Source organism: Pezoporus occidentalis, unplaced genomic scaffold, assembly GCF_034315485.1.
Source record: "Pezoporus occidentalis ecotype Australia unplaced genomic scaffold, CSIRO_AGI_Poc_V1 ctg27, whole genome shotgun sequence".
NCBI lineage: Eukaryota > Metazoa > Chordata > Aves > Psittaciformes > Psittacidae > Pezoporus > Pezoporus occidentalis.
In genome coordinates, this window is record NW_026914611.1 from 8,326,099 (window position 1) to 8,352,076 (window position 25,978).

Genomic DNA, 25,978 nt, shown 5'->3' on the forward strand with positions numbered 1-25,978 from the left:
CTGCTCATGGCAGCAGCACCTCCATTCCTTTCATTGACTGCAGTGATGTAGATAGCGAGTATGATCTGCTCAGAGGACAAATAACCCGGTCATATTCCCAAACAAATGACAATTATGAGGGTGATTTGACCAGTGGTGCCTATATTCACTACAGAGATGAAAATTGCAATAGAACTAGATACAGGGATTCCTCAGCTTCTCTAAAGTCTTCCCAGTATCTCTCTGAAGAGTACCTTGATGATGATAACCCAGCTAATATCTCCTTCTACACTGAGGGAAGCCCCAGGATGCCAAGGCACAGCTCACTGGTTGATGAAATGTTTAGAGGGCCAGGGAGTCGTAGTCCACTGGCCACTCCATTGCCTCCCAGCAGCAAAGGGTCAAGCCCTAACATGAGCCTGAGTAGAACTGGATCTCAGGGTTATGTCTCAGAAAATGGGCATGACTGTAGGGTGAGGACTGGGGAAGAAGATAGCCATGATGGCAGCTGCCATGGGTATTGCAGATATTCTCCAGGTTCTCAACAGTCTCGTGCACAGAAAAAAGCAGATCTCTGCAATAAATCAGTTACAGATCCATTTATCCTAAGTCAGATATCCTCAACCCCTGGACAAGAGTATAGATCAGAGAGGTATTATAAAGGAAGCAGGGTGGCTAAGGTGTCTTCTCCAGAAGGCAAAATGATGGCAAATGGTATGCCAGCTGGGGCACAATCAAAGCATAGCCCAATCATACAGTCACTGCATCCCAGTGGCATGGTGGATCACATGGCTGCAGTCCAGATGATGGAGGGCTCTACCAGCAGTGGGACAGAATCTAGCGATTCTGATTCAGAAATCATTAACCCCTTCACTCACCCTCTGGTGTTTGGAAATCCCATTGTGCTGAGTTCCTCTCCCATGCCTAGAAATAAGTACTCATTGGGAAGCCTTCAGCTTGAGGAGGAGGTAGAGGAAGATGTGTCTGTTCGTCTCAGTGATGAAGATGGTGTGCAGGTGTTCAGCTGCTAGGGACCAGGGAGTATAAGACCAGTGGGTACTGTGATTGCTCAAAGTGGTTGCATCTTCTGGTGCTCATGAAGAGTGGTTGATAATAATTTCAGTGTGTGGGCTATTTCAAAGACTATCATTGTACTGACCAGCCAGAGGGAAGGGATGCTGGAAATACAATAGTAAGTCTCAATGAAGCTTAACAGAAACACATCTCCTCTGAAAGGCAGGAGGATTGGAAAATTATTACTGATTGAGGTACCTTTGTAAGACTTTAGACACCAATTCTTTATATGAAGTCACATTTTAGGTATATATTGTTACTACTTTGACACTTGACTAGTTATTTTGACAAAACAAACAAAAATGAAATTAAGTAGGTACATTGTGCTCTTTTGTATTTCTACTACTTTTTTTTTTTTTTTATCTCTCCTGTATAAGGAGAGCAACTAATGAGTGCCTCAACAGAGTTAAAAACTTGCAGCCAAATGCAGGCAGCTCGCTATTCAGGACCAAGTCTTGTTGAAATCCTGAAATACACTGGAAAATCTTTTCACAGCAAGAATGTGTTTAGTCTACTCATCTTCATAACCCATTTTATAATCTTAACTGATGAACTGAGGATACAAATCAGGCATGTGTACAGGAACAATGACAGAACAATGATAAGCTTTTTCTTCAGTGGGTTCAACAGGCTGATTTGGTGATGGAGATTTTTGAAACTCCGAACTCTTCCTTGGGCAAGAAAGAGAACAAGATGAAAAAGATAATTCAAGTGAACAAAAAACTTAGATTGAAATAGCTCTGAGAAAGAGTGGTATGAGTATTACTTGCAAAGCAATCCTTTATATCCTTTGTCAGTGTGGTATAAAGATTAATTGCAAGGGATTTTCCCCCCTCCCTTATTCTTTCAATGAAATTATTACGGAGACATCAAAGTTTTGTGGTGGGTGATTTTTGGTGGGGGTTAGGAGATGGTGGCTGTTTAATTTTATTTTTTCTTTGATCATGAAAAGTCTTTCTCTGTACAGGATCCAGTTAGTCTGTCGTAGGCAATTTTTTTTTTTACAGTGCCACCTCGTAAATTTTTCATCCCCTGACACAGAAAAGGATGGCACTAACTGTGGTCCAGGCTTTAATGTACATAGCGTAGTGAGATTTTGGCCCATGTGCAGAAAGACAGACTGAATAATTCTTTGTAAACTTCCAATTCACGTGCTCAAAGTATTGAGAATTAAGGCTGTATCCTAATAAAATCTGATTATAGTTTCTTGAGTTAATTAAGGAAATTCAGATAAAAGGTCTCCTGTATAGAAGGTGTCCTGCAGTTATTAGAGCCGGGAGACAAGATGTTCTCTGTAACACTGGCCTTACTTTCAACTTTCATATATTTTTCTTGTGGGGGAGTGGAACTAAATCTGTGAATTTTAAGTGATGAACAAAAGCATTGACAGAAATGCAGGTCACTTGCAGTGATCTGCATCATGCAGTGCATGCATGCAGCGATAATGGTCTACCCACATAAGTACTGATGAATAAGTTACAGGAATTCATAAATCTAGGCCATATAGAATTTTGAAGATTGTTTTTACAAAAATAATAATATAAGAATTCTTTTTAATTTTTCTACTGCCTTGGTCTATGCACACTTTAAGAGGTTAATCTGAGTGAAGGATATTTAAAAAGATACCTACAGTAGTTAGGCATGTCTTGTTATATACCTAACTTTTTTGCAGTAAAATATACTTTGTGTAAATATAAGTTCTAACCTGCTCATCTCCTTTAGTGTGTTAGGTTTTTTTAAAGATTAGATACCTCATTTTTGAACTGGAAGATGTAAAGCGTCTCTTTAGACAGTGATACTTTGGTGACAGGGAATGCTCTTGTTTGTTCCTGTAGTTTAAAGCATGAATCAAGAAACAACGAGATTGGTAATTATGGGTAAGCTTACTTGTATATTATTCTAAAAGAAGATGGTTTATGTTTTGGATTTAGTACAGCTGTAAAATAATTGCCTTGAACTTCTCAATATTTAAGATGAAATATAAGTAGTTGAAGCCTGCATTGACAGATAGCATGAGGTTGAGGAGTGGGTGCATGAGTCTTCTTTTGATTTGGGTTGTGGGTTTTTTTTGCTGCCTGTGTAGCAAAAGTACCAGTAGTTATATAGTAAGGTACTAACAGTCTGGACAGATGGCTTAATTGCTTTGTTAGCCAGTAAAATTACAGTTCAGATAATGGATTTTCAGCAAAAAGGATTTGCAGTCATTTCTGCTGCTTAGGAAAAGTGAATAGGTTTCATATTGTTTGGATTTAAGTGAATATGAAAGTGTTGTTTACTATTTTGCATCCTTTCAGATACTATTTTCAGGCCTGACTTTTTGTCTCATATGCCTACAAGGATAATGGATTTATAATTTTATAAGAACAGACTTAATGGTAGCTGGAGTTAGCCTGGTTTCTAATGAAGTACCTCAACAGCTTTTATTACTTTCCTGTTTGAATACTATCCTCAAAAATGAAATATGAGGATTTTTCTCTGGCTGTTTTCTGTCATCTGGCATTTTTTTGACTTTAACTGTTTAAGTGGTTGTTGTTTCAACACATGTGAAATTCTCCCAGTTTGAAGAAATGAAGTTTGTAAATTACATAGGAAATAGTTTCGTTGAGGATGAATCATTTCTGCAGCATTCTTATGCCACTGAAGTTCCATCTAATATCAGTTGACAAGCATTTAATTAAAAACAATCTGTGGGCCAAATTCCTTCACCAGACATGTGGTTCATATCTGAGCGCTTGCCAAGAATTGTGAGAGCAGTTTTAAACTGATGTTTTCACATAGGATCAGGTCCCTTAGAACCCATCTGGTAGTTTGTTTCTGTAGGACAAATACAGAAAGACCTTGCAGGAAAGAACAGAAGCCTTTGGAGGAGGACTACAGATGAGATGGTTCACAACGGACTAAGGATGAGATGGGAAGAGGAGCCAGTCAATTCAACTTAGTCATTGCAAGCATTGATTAATCTACATACATGGATCAACAGCAGTGGTCTAAGCATACCTGTGTCTCAAGTGTAACAGAGGTAGTTATAGATTAAGTAAAAGATTTGATTCTCCCACCAGTTCCAGTAGATTTTGGAGTGTGGCTGATAGTACTTCTGATTCACTGTTCTAAATCTTTTATTCTCAATAATTAATGTTTAAATCCCATACCCATCAATGCCCAGATATCCTTAAGCAGTTCCTACAAATGAGGGAGCCGAATATCCCAGCAAGATCAAGCAGCTACGTCCGCTGTAGATGAGTAGTCCTGAGTTGCCCATCTCCTGTCTTACCAGAGGATGTGGAGGAAGCCTGTTGCTGGGCTGCCTAGATGGCTTATCGTTGTGCTGAGCCAACTCTGTCCATGTAGTTGGATGAATGTGGAAACTAGTTGCAAAGGCAGTTTATGGGTTTGTCCCAAGATAATGTATAGGTGTAGTTAGTCTATGGATAAAAGGCACTCTGATTCTTTCTTTGCTATTCCAACTACCTGATAACTTTCAGTCATGTTCTGCAATGACAATAGAAAAGTTGTGTCAGACAATTCTGAGTTTCTTCCAACCCAGCAGCAGCTCAAACTTGCTACGTCCTGTTGGGATCTTCTTGTGGAGGGGTTTTGTTTTTCAAATCAGCCTTTCCTAGAAGCTAGTTTTCCTCAGTGACCTGAGATGTAAAATTTGACAATAAATTTGGCCAGCTGAAGGAAATGTGGATAGTGGCAAGTTGATGTAGGAGCTAGGAAGTACATAGGATATTGCTGGTATGGAGATTTGAGTAATTGATATCTGAATGGCCTAGACTACATTGTTTTCGATTTAAGACCGTATCCTTTAGCAAACGTAATCCTTGTGCATGATGGACAGGGGTGTTCTCTGAAGATGATTTGTACCTAGTGCTGCAAATGCCTAGTGCATAGTTAACCCATTAACCATTGCAGTGTACACTATATGCAAATTACATTGAAGAAAAACTGGAAGAGACAGTTCTGTAGCTAAGAAAATGTCAATATGTAGCTGAAGGTTTTTAGGTTTGCTGTATTTGAGTGTACATTATGTGAGCTAGAGGGAGTTGAGATCAGTTGTAGAGTAGATAGATGAGCACGGAATCATAGGATGGTTGGAAAGGACCTTAAGATCATCTAATTCCAACCCCAGTGCCATGGACAGGGACGCCTCACACTAGACCATGTTGCCCAAGCATAATCAAAGAGTTGCATGATAATAATTTGAAAAATTAAATCAATCTACCAGTTTGCTTCAAGATTAAAGGGCATGCAAAATCAGACAGAATTTTCTTGACAGGAGCATTAGCGATGCTGAACCTAATCATTAGGACTTAGCAAACAGTGAAAAAACAGTGGTTTGCAAATTAGTTCAGTTAGTGAGGAGAGTATTATTACACGAGAGTTATTTAGGACCTTCTTGAGTATTTGTAGGGCTGGTTTCTGTTTGCACAGATGTTTTTGGAACAGCTTTTATTAGTTGAAGCAGCTGTGTTCATTCTGAAGCGGTAACATTCACACCAGAAGTTCCTATCTGGCCTCTTACACAGGTACAGATTGCATGTACAGATGTGCATGCAATTATTTGGTGGTGACCAGAGAAAGTCAAATGGAAAATGGGTTAGACAGATCTAAGACCTGTTTATAGCTTCTCCTTTTCTTCACTAAAGAAGCAGAAATGTTTTAAATTATGTTGTCTTCTGTCCCACAATAAACGCACACATATTATCTCCATAATTGAAGTTTCTTCTGGAGGGCTCCAGGGTTGGGAAGACAAAAGAAAAGAGAACAGGAAATACCTTAAACACACTGAAAATGTCTAGCCTTATTTATTTAAAGTTCCCTTTGGCACAGCATGCTTTCCACCCTTTTCCTGAGAGTTTAAAGCCCCAGTAGTTCCTTAGGGTATAGAGAGCAAGAATTGTGTTGGTCAGTTGAGCTCTGGTAATAGACCTGATTTTGAATATTGATAGCAGTGATTCAGATCTCATCAGTATGATTTATGTGCAATTAGCATGAATTGTGGCTATTTCTGGAACAGTTCTTCAGGAGAAGAAAGGATGTCTGATCTCTAAATTCTGTCAAATACCATGTTTGTTTAAAGAGACTTATTTGTCATAATGAGGCATTAGGCTGCTGTCAGAGGTGACCTAAGAATGAAATTTTAATTGCTGCAATTTAACTTGTAATGTTGAAAAACAAATTAACAGTCCAACTTTTTTCCTGACCTCCACATGTGTGTGAAGGAGTTGGCTATCACTTACTTTTGTGGACAAGGACGTGGACGACTGGAGATCCACCTCATTCATCAGTGGGGTTTGTATCAGCTGGAAGGGCTGTGAGTGTGAAGGCACAAGGTTCTCTGTTCAAGCATGTATAAAGTGAAGGAAGCTGAAGTCCCTTTTAGTCTTCCAGTAATGCTTCTGTCTCTGAACAGTGTAGTTTCTTAAGGCATTTTCTGTACATTTTAGCGCACCTCTTTCCTCTTCATTTAGGGGATAAATCCTCTTCTCCATACCAAATAAGAAAGACCCTAAATATAGGAAGGAAAGCAAATCTTCTTGAACAGTTTTTTATATGTACACCTTTCTTCTGTTACCCTGCTGTGAGACACAAGTGATAGGCCAACAGTCCTTTTGTCAGAAACCCAGTTGTTTGTTGCTGTCTCCTACTTGATGATGAAGGTTTTGGGGTTTTGTGTCTGATGCACGGTGTTAACATCAGGAGGCACCAAAGATTAGAGTGTGTAACCTTTCTCAAATGTGAGTAGCAGCAAACTCTGGTTTCAGTCAAGCTGCTTTACGAGAAAATTTTGGCCGTGCTGTCAGTTTCTAGAAAGGAAGGAAGTTTAAATCTTAGGAAATCAGAATTTACAAAATCTTTCTGCCTCTATTTCAGTAACTTCTTTAGTTGCTGAAATAAGCCTAGACAAGGGCATGTATCTTATTTACTTATATTTATAAGGAAAATAATTCTTGTGCAACGTGTGGATCCTGAGCAAAGGCATCTTCTGCATTCCTCCGTGTGGTAGGCTGTGTGGTGCCATTGACATTTTAAAATGCAGAATTTCTACTTAAAACTCAAAGGCTTTTTATGAATAAGAAGCCTAGTTTGGGTGACATGTAGCAGTTCTTTATAGAGTATTTTGTCTTCTGTTCTAAATCTGTGGTCTATAAAGAGCATGTAGAATAAGCTTGTTTTATCTTGTTTGTCATTAAAAGCAGTGAGCACTTCATTTTAAATGTTAAGAGATCTTTAAAGCCTGTGTGCCTGGCTGAGCTGTGTATTCACAGGCATGTTTTTCACAATAAGAGATGGTGTTATTACACTAAGGGGGGTAAAGACCTTAGAATCATGAGTCTACATGACATGATGGTAAATACTTAGTTTGCTCTAGAATCATTAGAGTTTTAAGGTATAATTTTAATTGATGGGGTTTTGGTAAAGTTTTGGCTCCTGAGAGCCATAAAAACCCAGAGTTCCTACTGATAAAAATTAACTCTAAAGACAGTAATGATACAGCTGTCATAGACTGAGTATGGAAGGTTGAAAGAAAATGAATGCTTTCTTATTCAAGAGCTTTCAGGCTTGTAAAATTAGATTAGATGCTTGCTTTAAAATGCTGCAAATCCTGTTTTGAGAAGAAAACAGGGTTTTTTCCTTTGATGGTTTACAGTAAGATCAGAGGTTGGTCTTTCTGTTCAGTTCAGTGAATGTTAGAGCTCATGACTGTTGCCTTTCCATAAAGCACTTACAAATCTTTGATTAGCTGAATCCATATTTTTCCCGTTTCCTGCTAAGAAACTCACCTGGGCCCACTAACAAAGTTCATAAGCTTGGCAGTGTTTCACTTATCCAGCCCTTTCCTGATTTCTGTGTGTGCACATGCATAGATTTTTTTAAATAAATCTCAATAGTTAAAATTAATTTTTAAAATTGAAAATGCTGGGGACTTCATTCTCATTTTTGTCATTTGTTTAATACCGTTTAAAGATAAACATTTTTTGTTTCATTGTATGCACTGTTTTGTCAGCATGTACCTCTCTGGGAGAAGAAGCCTTTTCAATGTTCTGTCTATCCTCAAAGCATGGTGTATCTTCTGTTCCTTGCATTGTTTGGAGCACTGTCTCAATGTCCTTTTACTGCAGAAATACCTATTTGTATTGGGAGTACCTAATTCCTCTTAATACAGTAATCCTGTCTTATAGAGCACTCCTCACCTCAGAACTGGAGAAAACCCCCACCAGGTTGTGAGTCTCAAATTGAGAAACAACACATTGTTAAGGAGCAGGAGAGTGGAGGGAGGGGGGAAGAAGGTCTGTTTTCCTGGGCATTTGAGCTCCATTGAGCACAGCCGAATTGCCCTTCATTTCCTAATGAAGGCTGCACCCAGTGATGATGGAGTCTGTCTGCCATAGCTCATGTAAGCAGGATCACTGCAGTCTTGGGGAGATGTCTTGATGAAATGGACAGTATCTGTGGCATAATCTTACATGGGGGCTGAACATTTTCAGTTCTTTTGTAGCACTATGTCAAGTTGGTTTAAAGGCAAAGAAACAAAAGCAAACCAGCCCTAGCTCTGGGTACATCAGGGAATCCTTCTATAGGTTGCTCTATTTCTGTCTGGAAGGATCAAGGCTAGACAAAGGACTGATGCCCAGTGACCTTGTATTCTTCCCAGGCTGTATTGTTCACTCTTTGTTCTTAAGATGCAAGTATACCCTGATGTAGGCTGACAGCAGTTACTGTCTGATTTCACACTCACCACTGTCTAAAACCGCAGTATACCAATAAAGCATGGACCTTTACCAACTGGAGAGGTTTCTGGCTACTAAACCAACACCAAGCTTGATGAGACTATAAGCATGTCAAGCCATTTAACTGTGTATGCATGGAATTAATTTTTTTTAATTATTATTTTTAATTTTACCTGTACTGAAGGCTTTTACTCATTCTAACTGGTATTTTGCTGTAAAACTGTCACTGGTTTAATTGTTCTGTCCATTTGCTGGCTGATGCTTTGTTCTAAATATGAGCGAATTGGTTCATTGAAAGAGTGCACCATTCTCCCAAATCCCTGCCACTCCTGCCATGGGCATGCATTTTGAAGCTGTGAAGTCAAATGCAAACCTTTCTCCCTGTCATGTTCCTCTTCAAGCCAGGCAGAGTTACTGGTTATGTGTGACATGAAACTCTCTTCCCGAGTTGTTTTTAATTCACGTTCTTCCCCAGATTCTTTGGTACCGCATACAGGGGTATTTGTACATAAATTTACGGCTGATGTATAGTTACTTTTCAAGATCTTTTAATTCTAACAATCTGTATCCAGCACTCCAGCTTGTTCTGTATAATGGGGAAGAGTGCAGCTTGATGAACTAGTCCCCCTCAAGCTTTCATGGCAGTCAGTGGATTTTGTTCTCGTATTGTGGGAGAACAATGCAGAATCTCCATCCAATAACTCTTGTTAGCTCAGCAGCACAGCTGTGCCTGGTTCACAGCTGGGGAGAGAAGGGATAGACACCCTTATTAAACTCTTCTCCAATCTAAGGTACTTCAGTCATTGGTGAAGTGCATATGAAAATTTCTGCCACTTCATCTGGTGTTATCTGTCCCCCATGTCATTTTGTACTATGCTTCTTTCTCTGAACAAAACTTTTTAGTTCGAAATTAGAAACATGCAACCACTGTGACTATGGAAAATTAAGCTAGACCTGTGTGGTCACAGCAGCGGCAGCTCTGTCAGATACTTTCCTATTAAAAAGCCTTCATAAGTTGTATGCTCAGTAATGCAAAACACAAAAGGGCAACAACTTGGGTTTCATCTTTCAGACTGGAGTTTAGAAAGCACTGATCTGCCATTAAAGCAGAGTAACGGGGATCTGGATGTCACAAGCTTCTACTGACTGCAGAGCAGGTTGTGGAGCAGGCTTAAGAGAGAACAAGCCCTGCAGCATTCCAGGTATTAAAAAAGGTGCTTTTCTGGCTCTTAATACGTTTAAATTTGTAATAAACCTATAAACCTTAAGAGCAATATAAACCTTAACAGTTGAGTTAGTGAGCACTGTAGCTGTACATGAAGTTTTCCAGCAGAATCTCAGTCACCTTCAGCAATGGTTGATGCTTCCTCTCAGTTCCCATAATTGAGTCATTTTTACTTCTTGGGACTCCATAGAGGAGGAACATACCCAGGAGCATCTTAACACTGCTGTACTCTTCCTCACTGTTAAAACAGTGTGTAGGGAATAGGAACTTCTGAAGCAGAGGCAGAACACTAAGTGTCTGTAGTTTGTTACTCAGCAGTTTCGGGAGAAAAGGCGTAGAGGAGGAGTATCTTCAGGATACAGAGTCCCATTTGTCTTCCTGACAAAGAGGGGAGCCCACCCATGCTAGGTGAAAGTCATCAGCCAGGCATTTCAGATCATCTTATGCTGTCGACGTAATCAACAAAGCAGCAGGCAATTCAGCTTACCTATGATTTGAACTGACTTTCTTCATCAACTGAAAAGTACTGATTTGAACTCTTTTTTTTTTCCTGGTACTAGCTGTGTTTTAAAGCAGTATAGCTCAGCCAGTCCAAGGCTCTGTAGGCACCAACCTCGGCATGGGTTCCTATGGGTTAACATCTGTGCATGGTGCAAGCCTAGAGTAAAGCACATAGTGCCAGTGGGATGGATCACAGTTGGCCAGTCAGGCAGAGAACTTAGCCTGTCCTTCTCTGGCTGGGCACCCCACTCCAGCGCTCCACCATATTGTAGCATGTAACTGTGATGTGTGTTTTGACAGAGGCATAGGTATTACGTGTTTGATTTTAGCCACTGGCTTCATTTTACTTAGCACATGGAACATGTGTATTGATGGAGAGGGATGAGGCACGTGTAAAGGTAGGACAATAACCCATAGTTTCATGGCCATGTAAAATGCCATTGTTGTTCTCTTTTTGTTTTTCACATTAGCTTTCAATCAAGGTTTACTTTTTCTGTCACCTTCCCTGCTGTAGCACCTTTCCCAGTGCCTGGAGAGTAAACTAGCTCAGTGGAACTAAGGACTGCTCCAGGTACTTTGGCATTGATGGGCTAATCTGCCATACCGTGGTAAAGTGTATCTCATTATTGCCAGTCATCAGCCACTGTTCGTTTCTCTTCCTAATCCCAAGCTCAGATAAGAATTAAAGCAAGTGCTTAGTTCCTATCCACTCCACCAAGGATGTCATTTTAGCATGTGCTTAAGCAACCCTTTGGTAAACATCCTTTTGTACTTGTCTCTTGGTTTATGTGTATATAGCTGGCTCCATTATATTTGAAAGATGGCCCAAGTCTGAAACTAAATAAAATCATATACAAGCAATGACAACTCCATGTTACTAGCTGCAAACCTTTTAGGCCTCCAATGTGTTGTGCAGTACCACTTGAATCTGGCAACTGACATTACTAATAATTGCCTGTCAGTCAATGAACCCTTTAGGGTAAAATGTGAGACATTTCAATACCTTGTAAATAAGATTGGTCTCCCTTCTTCTTCTGCTTATATTCTGAAGTGTATGTAGTTGATGAGTAGAGCATATATGAATATACTCTTACGTGACAGGAGGTCAGATGAAACTCTGAGAAAAGACGATTTGGTTAATGCAGGTTATTTGTTCCTCCATGAAAAAGAGAATGTCACTTTGCAGCATTGCTATAACCCATCAGCATGACACTTGTCCTGATTGATTTGAGCTGGGGGAGAGAAGACCTTCCATTTTCATTTCTGCCTGACTTACTTTCTCACAGCAGAATGAGGTTTTTTCCCACCTTTGCCAGGACAACATCCAATGTGTTAATCTTTTTGGATGTGTTGATTGTAATTCAACCCTAGAATGTACTAATGTAACAGCATTTTGAGGCCGCTTTGTTATACCTAGCTTTAATTTTCACTTGTTCAGCGTATTGGCAGATGGGGTCTAACTGAGCTCTTGCTTGCAGGTGGTGGTGGTTGGCTTTGGTCACTGCTCATGTCCATATTGATACCAGAAAGGAGGATGTAGCATTTCAGCTTGCTGCAAAGTAACTTTGAGAATGTCAATGATGTATTGATGTGCAAGTGTTTAATCAGTGGGGTGTATATTCAATGCTGTGAACCACCAGGCACACTTTTTGTGATACTTTCCATAATACTTTTCCCAAGTCATGTGTTCCAAGAGTAGGTTAGGAAATCTTTTTAATCCATTATCCATTTGATATTCTGTAGTTTGAAATACTTGAGTTGTACTGATAAAAATTCCAGTACATTAGAAGTTAGATCTAGGATTATAAATAGGTAGATAGATATGTCAATATATCTATATCTGTCTATCACAGATAGGTGCTACTTAACTTCTAGACTATAATGCCTGTGAACTTCTCACAGAGGTGCAAATCATTTATTCACTGTCATATGACAGACATAGTGCCAGAATTTGTTTCCACGTTTGAGGTGATACAACTTTTCTTATGTCTTTTGTAATGTAGTTAAGTACTTTAAACTTTACAACCTTGCTATTAATCTGTTTCACTATTTCTCAATGATGAATTCCATTTCTTTTGAAAACACTGTATACAGTTGTGTGCTAGTGTCAATAAAATTGACATTTGTGTAACAAGCTGTGGCATTTTCTCAAATTTCACTGAACATTGATTTAGTGTGAAACTGTTGGGAAATCCTTTCTTGCTAGCTGTAATAATACAGACATTTATTTCAGACAAGTACTGCTTTGACTTTGATTTATAATAGGCTACATAACTGTCATGATTACATAAACTGATAACTGTATTGTTTTTTTCCTTCTCTTTCTCAAAGGAATGATATATAAACATGAACTGGTTTGGAATTTGAAAGCATTCATGTTCTAGGAATAAATATTGAGTTCTTCCATAAAATAAATAGGTTTTATTACTGGCCTAATTACATTTATTGGTGCCTATGTATACTAGAGTACCTCAGCTGTGTTGTAGCAGCAGGAACACTTACTTATCATAATCTAGGGAGGGCATAAACACATGATAGTAAAATGTGTGTGACCGTAATTATATATGGCAATGTATGTGGTTTACATTTAGTCCTAGACAGCCTATTAGCTGAGGTAATCAGGAACCTGTCACATTTTTGGGGTTGGATTTTGATGTATGATGCCAAAACGCTACTGACTGTAAATGTTCTTCCACATAACAGATCCATCCTCTAAAACAGGTTTAGATTTTCAGAGGTTTGGAGGAGGGGATAACTGGGAAAGCATTGAGCATTTTTGGCAAATTCTTTCCTTTGTGCAGTCAGTAGTCTGGCTGCCTCCCAGAAAACAAAATGCTAATTTCAGTTATATTTTATGTAGTGTATATAAATCCATGGAAGTGTAATTAATTGTCTGATTCTTTAATATTTTTAATCCAAAACTAAATGGGACTTTATATCTGTGATAATCTGAAGATGTCATTCTTTGTGCATTAAAAGTATTGCTTTTCTTATGTAAATGTAATGCTAGCATTTCCATCCCAAACAATCAGAGGAGCATGGAAAGACCTACAAGGTATAATATACATACTTGTGTTGTGTGTAGAAATTGGGGAACTAGTAGTTTTCTTCTTTCATGTTAGATCAGACTGGTTTTAGCAGCAACATTGCTGTAGAAAGTCGTAGTTTCTTTTTCTCTAGACTTCCATTAGATAATTTTGTTCTAACTTGTGTCCTATAGCTCCATATGAAATAATGATTTGAGTCTTTGCAGTTCTACTTCGTTAGAAAGAATGACACTCCTAGAGTGACTCCCTTACTGTTGTATTTATTCTTTTTCATAGAGTGGATTACAGTAGTGAAAAATTTGATACTAATTTGATGTTTAGCAGTAAATATTGCAGCCAGTCATGTATGCCTTGATCCCTTCCCTACAGAGACACTAATTTCAGCCAGTTTTATCAGCTAAAAAAATGCTCCAGTCCCTTGGTTAATACAAGTGGATGCACATTCTCTGGCTTCAAGTCCATTTGAACTAGTTTGAGGACCCTGATGCCTGTGTCTTATAGTGTAATTTCACATACTGCAACTTAATTCCTTTTGGTACTTTCTAGAAAGAACTTGTCCTAACTGATTTCTCTTTTACCCTTCTTTTAGCAGGTTCTCTGACTGGCAGCCCTCACCTTTCAGAGCTCTCCATCAATTCCCAAGGAGGCCCATCGGTAGCAAACATGTCTTTATCTCCAAACTTGAGCCCTGATGCCAAGCAGCCATCTCCCTTGATCAGCCCTTTGCTGAATGACCCATCATGCATCAGGACTGATGATGAGGAAGAGGTCAAGAAAAAGGTAAGGCAGAGCCTTGGGTTTCTTCTCCATGTTGTGTTGTGGCTACTGCTGTTGGTCGAAGTGACTAATATCTAGACCCCTACAGCTATAGGATTCACACAGATAAGTCAAATTGGGTGACTTGGTATCTGCTGTCCTTAGCCACGGTGTTTCCAAGAGCATCCCTGTGCTCCTGAGGCCAAATTCACAGTTTGGAGCAGGTCAGGCCAGAACCACAGCACTGCTTTAGCTGAGGGCTCCGTGCCCTGGATTCATTCTCCTGAGCAGAGGTGAAGGAATTAGGGCCCCAGCTCCTTTTTAAACAGGAGAGAGAATATAGGTAGCTCTGTGTCCCTAAGTTCAGTGTGGGATAAATCTGGGCCAGTCCTATTGCTTGGAACTTTAAAAGCATGTTTTGACAGGGTCTGCTATAAATCCAGCTTGTTTTTAAGGAGTGGAGTTCGGTAGTTTGTTGTAACAAAACAGTGTGTTGTTGGAGAGAAAATATCCAGGTGACAGAGGGAAAAGACACGGCGTTGAGCAGAAGTGTCCAACCCAGGCTTTACAGTCTGTCTCTACTGGGACCACCACTTTGAGCATTTGATTGTAGGAGTTGAAAACGCTGTCTTTGAGCCACAGCCGGAAGCGTTCAGCAGGAAGAGTTTGGCTCAGCCCTGTCATTGCAGCAGAGCCATATGGGAGCATCACATCCAACACTGCTTTTAGAAGATAGAAATAATTCTGTCTGTGCCAGGTTATTCTGGATGCCTGTTGGCTTCTCTCTGCTGTACTGCTGGGCAAGGGGCTTGATCTTGTCCTTCTGTTGCCTGAGCATCTCAATAGGAAGAGGGTAGGAACTCAGATGGCTTTGTTGGAAAATGGGAGCATACGTAAGGAAGATCCCTTTTTCCCACTGTGCAGAGTTAGCAAGGTATGAGAGAAATTTGAGAAGAAAAATAAACAAGAATCAGTTAATGGCCTCATGATTCTTTATGTCAGTCAAAGTTACAGCAGCCAGTGACTGCTGTGTATGCCAGCTGATGATGGTTCCTATGGAGTTATATACTGGCTAGGAAATACCCACAATCTACTTTGCATCCCTTTCTAGCACATCCTCTGCATCTTCAGGGTGGAAATGTAGAAGCAGAAGATCTAAGGGTGTTTTGCTCTTCCTCCTTGCTTCCTGAGCAACAAAGAGCAGATCAGTTGGGGTCCTTTGACCTTTCAAAATTAAGAGATCAAAGCCACTTGATCACAAGAGGACAATTTTTCACAATGAGAACAATCAGCCATTGGAATAGTCTCCCCAGGAAAGTGGTGGATTCCTCAACACTGGCCACTTGCAAGATTCAGCTGGACAGGGTGTTGGGACATCCAGTCTAGGTCATGCTTTGCCTAGAAAGGTTGGACCAGATGATTCTTGAGGTACCTTCCAACCTGGTATTCTGTGAGTCTGTGATTCTATGACTTTTGCCTCTTGGGTAACACAAGATTTTGTTTGGTTTGTTGTTTTAGTTTTGATTTTTTCCTGAAATTTGAAATCTGTAATTTACCCTAAGACCCTAACCCTCTCCCACTATTGTCAAGCCACAATGGGAAAAGCTTACAGATTTTACTTTTTTAAGAGTATTTTTACTGTGGATTCTTATCCAGAATGATGGGTGATGATGAAATTTATAATAATCAGACAGTAATTATTGTCATTTTGTCAAATTTGATTCAAATGGTTATTTAGCTTGCAAAGGATTTCTTTGTGAACTTAAGAATACATCCTGCTCTGGATGTGTGGAATAACCTAAAAGGAGCCTCAGCACCCCAGAGCTGTAGTAATCACCTTGGCAGAAAAAAAGTCTTTCAAGAACCCATAGAAAGTGCTTGTTCTCTTGTGTTTGCAATGAAGGATTGTTTTCAGGGCTTCAGGGCTTAGGAACATTCAAGCATGAGTCACAGTAACCACAAGCAAGGGTCACTAGTTTGTAAATCTCTTGGCAATTGTTGTCTGCAGTTTTTTCCTACAGAAAGCAGCTTCATAAAAGCAGATGAGAACCTAATGTGTTTGCAATTTGCAGAGATTCCCAACTGAGAAAGCTTACTTCATTGCTAAAGAAGCGGCGACCACAGAACGAACATACCTGAAGGACCTTGAAGTCATCACATCGGTATGTTTACTTGAGCATTACTCATGAAACATGTGAATCTCTAGTCAGCAGTAGTATTTCATCTGCTCCATTTAACATTTTAGCTGTCCCATGCTACTTCCATATTCTGCATTGTAGGTAGTCTCTACAGTGCACAGGAGTACAGCTCTCAGGAGGAAATAACATAAAAAAGCAGAGAGTAGAGATCTGCACTGTGGTTAGTAACATGCACTACAAAACTATATTAGGTTGAGGAACTTGAGACATAGCTGAGTTATTTTTTTTCTTGCTCTCATACTTTGTGGTCATAATTACTAAAAATGCCTGTGGGTTTTCAATGACTTCTCTTAAAACTGAAGTAGCTCTCTAGGGTGACGTGTAAATGTTTTGTGCTGGATTAAATGCTCTCCATTTAACATGAAATATTGTGGAGGACCTATTTGAATGATTCTGACTTTTCAGTAAGACAGCTTCAGTCTGTTAAATGAGTCACTAATCCATAGCATCTGATCAGGGTGTGATTGTTAAAATCACCAAGGCAAATATGTGTCTTCTTTGCACACACACCAACAGTCTTGTTTAACTTCCAAGTGTAATGTGTGCAAGATTTAGCCTTAAATAACAATTGTCTTTAAAAGGGCACTGGATCCGAAACCCCTCATGGTATTTCAGCAGGGCTTCCAGCTCCAGATCAACTAGCTCTTTAATAATCCAGTGTGTGAAACTGTGAGGTGCATGGCCATGTCCTGCATTGAGTGTTGTGGTAAAGAGGACGTGCTGCAGAGAAGACTCCATTGGTACCAGCTGGGAAACACGGACACCTTCTTCCCAACTTCTCATCTGTTTCAGAAGCCCACGTGGCAGATGCAGTTGCACTGATGCCAGCTGAGATATAGCCAGTGTGGGTTAGAGCAGCATGATTGTTACAGGCAGCTGTGGTCCCACTGCCCATTTACCTTGGCTTTCTGTGAAGCGGGGGCAACAAAGGAAAAGGCCAGGTTCTGTGGGACGGTGGTCACTGCTGCAGTCTCAACAGTAGATACACTTTTTTCATCTGCTTTCGTCAGTGGCTGCAGAAACAGAAAGTTTTAGGTCTTCAGAACTAAACCTCATTTCCCACCCTGGTCTTTATTCTTGTGGTAGGCAAATTTGTATTTTCTCTGCCACCAAGAGGCATACAAGTGGCTCTTAGCTAATCACCAGACCCATCAGCTGTCCTCCACAGATGACTGGCCCAGGAAGCCACTGAGAGTAACCAGTGTCATTAGAAAAGGTAGAAGGAACAAGTGTCATGCATGACTTGGTAAGCATGCAGTTCTTCAACCTCAGCTCTGCTCACTGTAGAGACAAAGCAGGGGAGAGGGAGGCTTGGGAGGGATCTCTCTTTATCTCAGGGCTGGATCAGCTCCAGCTGAGTCAGTGCCAATCAACACTGCTGTAACAGCCTTCTATGGTCCCAGCAGCCTTCTAGGCACTGCTGGAAGTCAACTGTACATAGCTAGAATCCCTCAGGGCAGCCAGGAGGTAGTAGTGTTATCATGTTGAAGATTAGAGACTGTGCCACCTTGGCAGGACCCCTAGTCCTATGGCTTTACATCCCCCATAGGTCTCTTAGGGTGAAATAAAAATATGGAGCAAAACTGAGCAGGAACCTCTTGCAGTCTTAACAGTGTTTGGGACTGGCCCTCCTATTTTCTGCTCCTACTGTCTTGTCTTGCAGGTGGAAAGTACCATCCTTCTACTTGTTCACTGTGCAAAGTTTGTGCTGTTCTCTAGCTGCACACAGCAGCAAGGGCTTGAGTGTTTACTGTACCAACTCCTGTGAAAGGGATTTCAGACAGAACTCAGCAAAAAGCAGAGCATATTTTTTTTGTTGTGTTGCAATACACTTTCTCTTGCACCTACAGCATTTGCAGCTTCAGTTTGTATTGACCAACCAGTTTGGGCATGAAAAGAATTTTCATGATTTGATGAGGGATGGCAAAGGGGAAGGGAGTTTCTTTTATAACTAAGCGCAGATAGGAGTACCAGTTCAGCATGCGGGAGTGCCAGGGGTAGCCTGGGTTGTATTCTTAGCACCAGCTAAATGAGGTCCTTACTGGGTTAGGTGTATAAAGACAGCAAATTATCATACCTGCTGCATTTCACCCCCTGATCATTTTGCTTTCTTTTTTTTGTTTGTAGTGGTTTCAGAGTGCAGTGAGTCAAGAGGATTGCATGCCTGAAACACTGAAAAATCTCATTTTCTCCAACTTTGAACCTTTGCACAAATTTCATGCTGGTTTTCTCAAGGAAATTGAGCAGAGACTTGCTCTGTGGTAAGACTGTTGTTTGTTATTTAGCTGTGTTATTTCATGCAGTTGAGTGTTTTTGCATTCCCTTTTGGCTAACTTGTTGTGCTCCACTGTAGTGGCAGGTATGTGAAAGTTGCAGCTGTTGGTTATTAACAGACTGGGTATATTGAATCATGCTTTGTTCGTGTTTACTCGACAAACTCTGTTGTTTGGATGTCTCGGGTACAGACATATGCAAATGAGATAATAATCCTGGATGAAGCTTTCTTTTGCCAAATGTCAATGTTTCTATATGGCAGATCTTCTGAAAAACATGTTGCAAGCAGGCTAACCAGTGATAAAGAAGGATTCTGTCAAACAGGTGTAGGTTTTCAGAGACCATTCTGCAGGCACCGTATTTTTGACACTCTCACAGTCTGCAGTGCACTCTGTGAATTGACAGAGTGTTGGAAGAGGGCACTGAACTTTAAAATTATCTACCTTTAGCATAATAGTGACAGTAAAACATGGCATTTTTGTGAAATAGCTGTGGAGTGAGTAATTCTTTTCTGGGAGGACTCTTAGTTCATTTGACCACTGATATCTGAGCAGAGGCAGCACACAGAAGCCCTCTTGCTCTGGTTAGATCTGTCTGGACTAGATCATCTTGCTGTGCGCAGACGGTTTTTTTGGTAGTCTATCTTTGGTGCCGGGAGCCCAACTTTTGCTTTGTGGTTAGAAAAGTAACAATGGAAAACCACGTGAAAGCAGAGCAGGCAGACCTGATGAGTGCTAATCAGTTTAATGCCTCTTTAACTAATTAATCAAAACAAAAGCAAAACACAGTCTTAGAGTGTGTGAGTTCAGCTCTTGTGCTGTGAAGAGCATGGTCATTGACTGAGAGCACAACACATTGCAGACTAGTGCTATCCAAACTCACCCTGCGTAGTTCCAGAATTAGTGGGTGTTTTCTCTGGTGAGGGGAATGTGATACTGCCTCTTAGAGCTCACATCCTCTCCCAGGGGTCCATGGTTGATGTTCGACATAAGGTCACTCTTAAGGCAGAGTGCTGCACAGCAACTCTGCCAGTATTCCCCTTTTTTTCACTGGGCTGCTACTGGTGTAATCCAGTCAGGATTTTTACAGGTGTTAATTGCTTTCCAGTAAAGAACATTTATTGCAGGTACTCCAATAAGGCAGTATCAAATGTTATAAAATAGTGGTTGTTTCTCCAACCATGGTGTAGGACTAACAACTGGTTGAGGATAATCCCCAACTAGTTGGCATTCAGGGTTTGTGGTAAGAAAATAAATAATTATGCAGTTAGTAAAGGGCCAAGTTCTGCTGTCTATCAGAGCAGTCTAATCTATTGAGTTGTCTGGGTGCTAATTGCTTGGGCACATGTTGAAACAGAGATTTCCCCTATATCCTTCTGGTTGCTGGTAGCACTACAGGTGGGTGCCAACCTCCTGTTCAGGTGTGATGTTTTTCAAAAACTGGAAGATGCTGCAATAACAGACCGCTGTGGAAAGGTGGCATTGTAGGAAGTGTGGGGAGCTGCGTTAAAAGAAAGAAAGAATATTCAGGCTTTAGACTTTCCATGGGTTTGTTTTGTTTCTCCTTTTCAGTTAGCTTCTTTTAGAGCTGAGTAAGCCTTTTGTTTTCCAGCTTTTCCTTGTGTCCTAAGGCTATGGCTTCACAGAGTGGTAAACCTCAGTTTAAGGCTCCTAATACCATATTTAAACTGCAGTTACCCTGTGATACAACGTGCTGATCTGCAATGAAGTGACTTTGCATTACAAATTTGTTCGAAATTATTCTGCTGAGGTAACTTTGCCCCAGCTGGGCACCTCATTCTGACTTTATCAGCTCAGCTATTACATGTGCTTCCATGTAAAGCCACTGGGAATTCTCTGATGGCTGCTCTCATTCACTTGACAGTAAAGTAATCACATTCCTCCCCCTGGTCTGCATCCAGTTTGCAACCAACAGCATGAGTTTACCTAGCATAATACCACTATTGAAGACGGTGTTTGTTATGTAAAGTTCTGGAAGATTTGAATACTTGCCTTAGGAAGAGAGGCGGATTGGCTGGCTGGTGTTATTTTGGAGATGGTGCCTTTACATAATGCAATAGATGCCAAGGTAAGCTGCAAGCAATAAGATCTATCCTGTAGAGATTACTGTTTAATTTAAGCGGTGAGTGGCAAAAAATAAACAACCCCTCAGCATGTAGAAGAAGCAGGTAGTGGCAGTGTGGAAGGGAGTATCTTCAGCGGTGTGGTCAAGGTCACTTAGCTCGATATCCATATTGCCATGATTGTGCCTTTGCCTTTGGCCTCGGGTAGTTTTAAGCCAGTGGGCTTTGGCTGTGTTCATCACCGCTGTGCAGAGCACTGCCCAGACTCTATGTCAGCTGCATAGCTCCTCATTGGCCTGGCTGAGCCAGCAGCACTGATGCAGGAAGGGGTAGGCAGGATTCAAATGGGCTTGTTTAAATCTGACCCTTCATGTCAGCTCTTCTAAATTTCCAGGCAAGTGGAGCAGAAAGGAAGGTGGGATGTGTGTGTTGAGATGTGAGCATGCTCTGCATTTGTCAGAGGGGGGTGGCATGTCCTACAGAAACCTTTTAGCAGCCTTCCAGTGCCTAAAATGGGCCCACAATAAAGCTGGTGAGGGACTTTTCTTAAGAGCAAGTAGGGATAGGACAAGGGGGAATGGCTTTAAATTGAAAGGGGGGAGATTTAGATTAGATATAAGGAAGAAATTCTTCATTCTGTGGGTAGTGAGGCCCTGGCACAGGTTGCCCAGAGAAGCTGTGGCTGCCCCAGCCCTGGCAGTGTTCAAGGCCAGGTTGGACGGGGTTTTGAGCAACCTGGTCTAGTGGAAGGTGTCCCTGCCTACATCAGGGAGGTTGGAACTGGATGATCCCTTCCCACCCAAACCATTCTACGAGTCTGTGAAAAAAGGGCCTTTCAATGAAAGGACTGTGGACTTCATCAAGCTACTGGAAAGCCCCTAGCTACCCACGTGTGCTGTGGCACCTTGTCGTAGAGGAAGAGCCTCCTACAACCAGTCATCTCTGTTACCCTAGCAAGTAGGATGCTGGGTTTTATCAACTTCAAGCGCAGTTCAGCCTGCTTCCATCAGTGTGTTTGTCTAAGGTTTGTTTCAAACCTTCATGTGTTGGGTGCTTGTACAGGACTTGCATCGCAGTGAAGCTGTGATCCAAGCAGCTCAAAGAGCTGTGAAGAGAGCAAGGCCAGGGGAGGATTGCACGTTACAATTGTTAGGTGGCTTTCTGCTTTGAATTTGTTAAAACATCTATAGACTCAGTATTTGGCTCAAAGAAGCTCAGGTTGTGTGCATTATTAAAATCATTTCTGGCTTGCTCAAGGCCCTCTGAACTGTTTGAATCTGCTGTCAGAGGCAGGCTGTTTGATACTGAACATCTTAAGGGCTGGTATCCTTTTGACCCAGTTATAGATCCTGGCAGGTCTGATTTGTTTCTTTACACAATTCACTCATTTTTCTCTTTAGTACTGCATTTCCTAAGAGTATCACATCTTGGTCTAGTTCATAGTGATAAAGTTTTTAATAAGATGTGAATTGATGCTGACACCAGTAGCTAACTGCAGAATATAGAAAGTTGCTGCTTTTTTCACAGCTAGAGTTTCTTTCTGGCCATGAAACTGAGCAGATTCCTGGTGGGCTTATTACACATCATCCTAAGATCAGTCATACCTTGCTCTGGGCAATGTTTTCTACCTGGCCTGTGCTGTTGCAGGGCCAGTGAAGCAGCCTGTGGATCCTCCCAGTTACCCCAACTGTGCTGAACCCTCTCTACACAAGACTGTCCATGTTCCAGGGACCAAGTGAAAATACCCCACTAGACCCCCTGGGGTTTGAGGGGAGGAAGGACAAATTTTAGGGGATGCAGACATGCATGGGGCTCTGCTCTCTTGAGCAGCAAGAGAGGAGGAGAGAAAAGAGCAGGAAGCTGCCTGATGTGGGACAGAGAACAGTGCACATCAGGCTGTTCTGTTAGCAAGTGCCAGGAGAGCTGTGTCAGGCACACAGGCATCCAGGTCCTAGTCCTGGACTCATTCAGGTTGCTCCTCAGCAAGGCTTTGGGGGCAGGGTGCGGAGTTCTCAACCCTTTCTGCTGGGAGGAAATATGGGCGGTATATCTCAGCAATGGCGTATCTCAGCTCCTGTTTTCCATGGAATCCTAGAATAGTTAGGGTTGGAAAGGACCTTAAGATCATCTAGTTCCAATCCTCCTGCCATGGGCAGGGACACCTCACACTAAACCGTGTCACCCAGGGCTCTGTCCAGCCAGGCCTTGAACACCGCCAAGGATGGAGAGTTCACAACTTCCCTGGGCAACTCATTCCAGTGCCTCACCACCCTTACAGTAGAGAATTTCTTCCTTATATCCAATCTAAACTTCCCCTGTTTAAGTTTGAACCCATTACCCCTTGTCCTATCACTACAGTCCCTAATGAAGAGTCCCTCCCCAGCATCCCTATAGGCCCCCTTCAGATATTGGAAGGCTGCTATGAGGTCTCCATGCAGCCTTCTCTTCTCCAGGCTGAACAGCCCCAACTTTCTCAGCCTATCTTCACTGGGGAGGAGCTCCAGCCCCCTGATCATCCTCATGGCCTCCTCTGGACTTGTTCAAACAGTTCCATGTCCTTTTTATGTTGAGGGCACCATATCCTGAGAGATGTTAAGGCAAGGATGTTATGCCCTGTGGGCAGTGCAGGCAAAGTGTGATGTGCTCCCTTCGCATCTGGCTGGTTGAATCTGAGAAGTCACTTAGGTTTTACTCCTTTATTTATCTAAGCTGTTTAATAGGCTATTCATTTGGGCCCCAAACACCATTTTCCAGCCAAAAATACTGAGGTAATCTTCCCACACCCCTTTAAATGTTTGTATTACGAATTTCCATACTGGTTTCTGTAAATTCTGACAGAAGACGGCAAATGGAGAATCGTAAGTTTCCCTCCTTGGTTGACCCCTAAGCATTGCAGAGAGCAATGCTGGGGCAAGCCAGAATAGCCATTTCTACCTTAAGAAGCACTATCAGTTAGTACAAATCTGTATTTTGTGCCTTATACATGGGCTTGGAAGGAAAAGCAAGTAAGTGTGTTGCAGAAATGCAGGCAGACTCTTCTCCTCCCAGGAAAGCCAGTAGTTTGACTCACACTTCACAGTCACTTCTGAGGCAAGCTGTTACTCAGTATGACCAGATGTGGCTGAGAAATGTGTGGCTGGTGATTTGCAAGAAAAAAGCTCTTAGATCTTAGCGTATGAAAGGAGAAGCCTTCATCAGGATTCATGGAAGCCAGTTTTAAAACCTGTAATAAAGAGCACTCAGAGAGGTGTAGGAAGGTGAGCTAAAATGTTGGTTTATTAACCATTTTTTTTTGGGAAGTAGTACTTGTGGTCCTGAAGAACATTCTGATAAAACAGTTTATATAAACAAGGCAGCCACCCTTATCTTCGGCTTTGCAAATGAATGAGCACTGACTGCTCAGCTGGTTCTGCATGTCTGGTGAAGAGGGATGAAGGGGGCAGCTTGGGCAGTGTTTGTCCTATGTACAGAAATGAGGTATGTATTGTAGTACAAACCTTGGAGTTAATGCAGTGTGGATTCCTAAGATGAAGAGGGGCTTGGTGGCAGAGCATTGGGCTCACTTTTGAGAGGACAGTTTCTTTTCTGAAGTCACTTTCGGGTACTTCTGGGGTTTAGAGCCTGCTACACCCAAATGAATTAGAAATCATGGGAGAGAAATACCTTGTCCAGGTTCCATTAGTCACACCAGCGCCATGTTACATTTGTTTCTGTGCCTCTCCTGGTGGAATGTGCCCAGGATCACCATTGAGGACATTCCAAGGCAAGGCATGAAGTGTTGTGAAATATAGCGTGAAATGTACTGAAGTATATTTCCATGTGATGATGTTACTTGCTCTACTCTCTTACCATTTAAAAGTATTAGTGACACATGCTTGCTGTATATTGGGTTTCCTCCCACAACAGGGATAGCCAGCCCAAAGTCTTTCAAATGTGTGAACGCTCCTTGAAGGCTTGGTGGGTATCCGGGGAGTTCTGGTGACTTCAGCGGTACATTTCTAAGGCTTTGAGCAGCATTTCATGCACCACTTCCTGCTGACAGGACAGCTGCATCAGGGGCTGGAATGGGCAGGGCAGTAAGAGGCACTATGTAATAGCAGGGTGGATGCAAGGAAGAGGATGTTTTACTTGTGTCAGCTCTTCTTTTCCAGTTACGGAATGTTCCTCTTATTTAAAAGGTAGTTGTAATGAGGAATGTTTAAGGTATTTTGTAATGTCAGAACTTTGTTAATAATAGTCCTAAAAAGTCAAAAGTCTCTAAGTACTCAAAGACAGCCTATAGTCTCCAGGAAGGAGATGCTGTTCTGAACATCTAGCAAAGGTTACACACTGTAAATATAATTTGCTTTTTTTTTTGTTATTGTTATTATTTTTTCTTTCTAATTGAAGGGCTGAAGTAAAGGGTTTTTTTATGTTTACCTGAGGAGAAAATCTCTGTTGAGGTATCTTTCTCTCCTTCTTTGCCCTCCCACCATCCCCATCAAATTTCTGTTCCTTCTACTACCAGACCTGGATGATGGAGGGTAGTATTGGCTGACTTGAGATTTCTTTTCATTAATTTTTCAATGATGTACACTGAGAAGTTCATGTAATTAAAAGATCCAACATAGCTGCTTGTGTAGCCCCTGTAAGTCAAGCTGCTGGCCATTTTTACTAATATATACGGTAGCGTCTGAGTCTCTTATCAGATATAACAGTTGGTGTCCTCCGCTTGCAATCTTACACTTGCATTACTCTAAAAAGGAAGGGACTGTTTGGAGAAAAATGGGAAATTAGCTTATTATAGAATAGTATCTCCTGATATTATTATATTTCCTGATATTAAATCATGCTGAATAACTATTCAGCATGATTTTCAGAGGTGTTAGACCACAATGTCAGTGGAATGAAGGCACATTATGTGTGGGGAAGGCGGATCCTACATCCTGTGTGCAATGTCAGGTCATAATCAGCTCCTGATAAAAATCCGTAAAAACCTAGTCTCTGAGCCCTGTCCCTTGTCACTGGCAGGTAGATGCCATGTCCAAACAGTGACCTGTGAAAACAAGGAGTAAGAAGAACAATTTAGCCATCGATGCACAACAAATGAGCAGCTTCTTCCCCCT

The 25,978-nt window shown here is 41.3% G+C and overlaps 1 protein-coding gene across 8 annotated transcripts in view; it reads left to right on the forward strand.

Annotated features, from left to right (window-relative positions):
- FARP1 (FERM, ARH/RhoGEF and pleckstrin domain protein 1) overlaps positions 1 to 25,978 on the forward strand; it is a 220,006-nt gene that overhangs the window by 171,720 nt on the left and 22,308 nt on the right. For 6 of the 8 annotated variants that reach the window (XR_009965964.1, XM_062624632.1, XM_062624630.1 and 3 more), the window contains 3 exons: positions 14,152 to 14,342; positions 16,391 to 16,480; positions 18,644 to 18,777. Coding sequence is in view for 7 of the 8 variants with exons in the window: in XM_062624632.1 (XP_062480616.1) it covers positions 14,152 to 14,342; positions 16,391 to 16,480; positions 18,644 to 18,777 (415 nt within the window). In the remaining variant the exon portion in view is untranslated. The remainder of the gene's footprint in view (positions 1 to 14,151; positions 14,343 to 16,390; positions 16,481 to 18,643; positions 18,778 to 25,978) is intronic. The other 2 variants (XM_062624631.1, XM_062624629.1) reach the window with 1 other exon arrangement.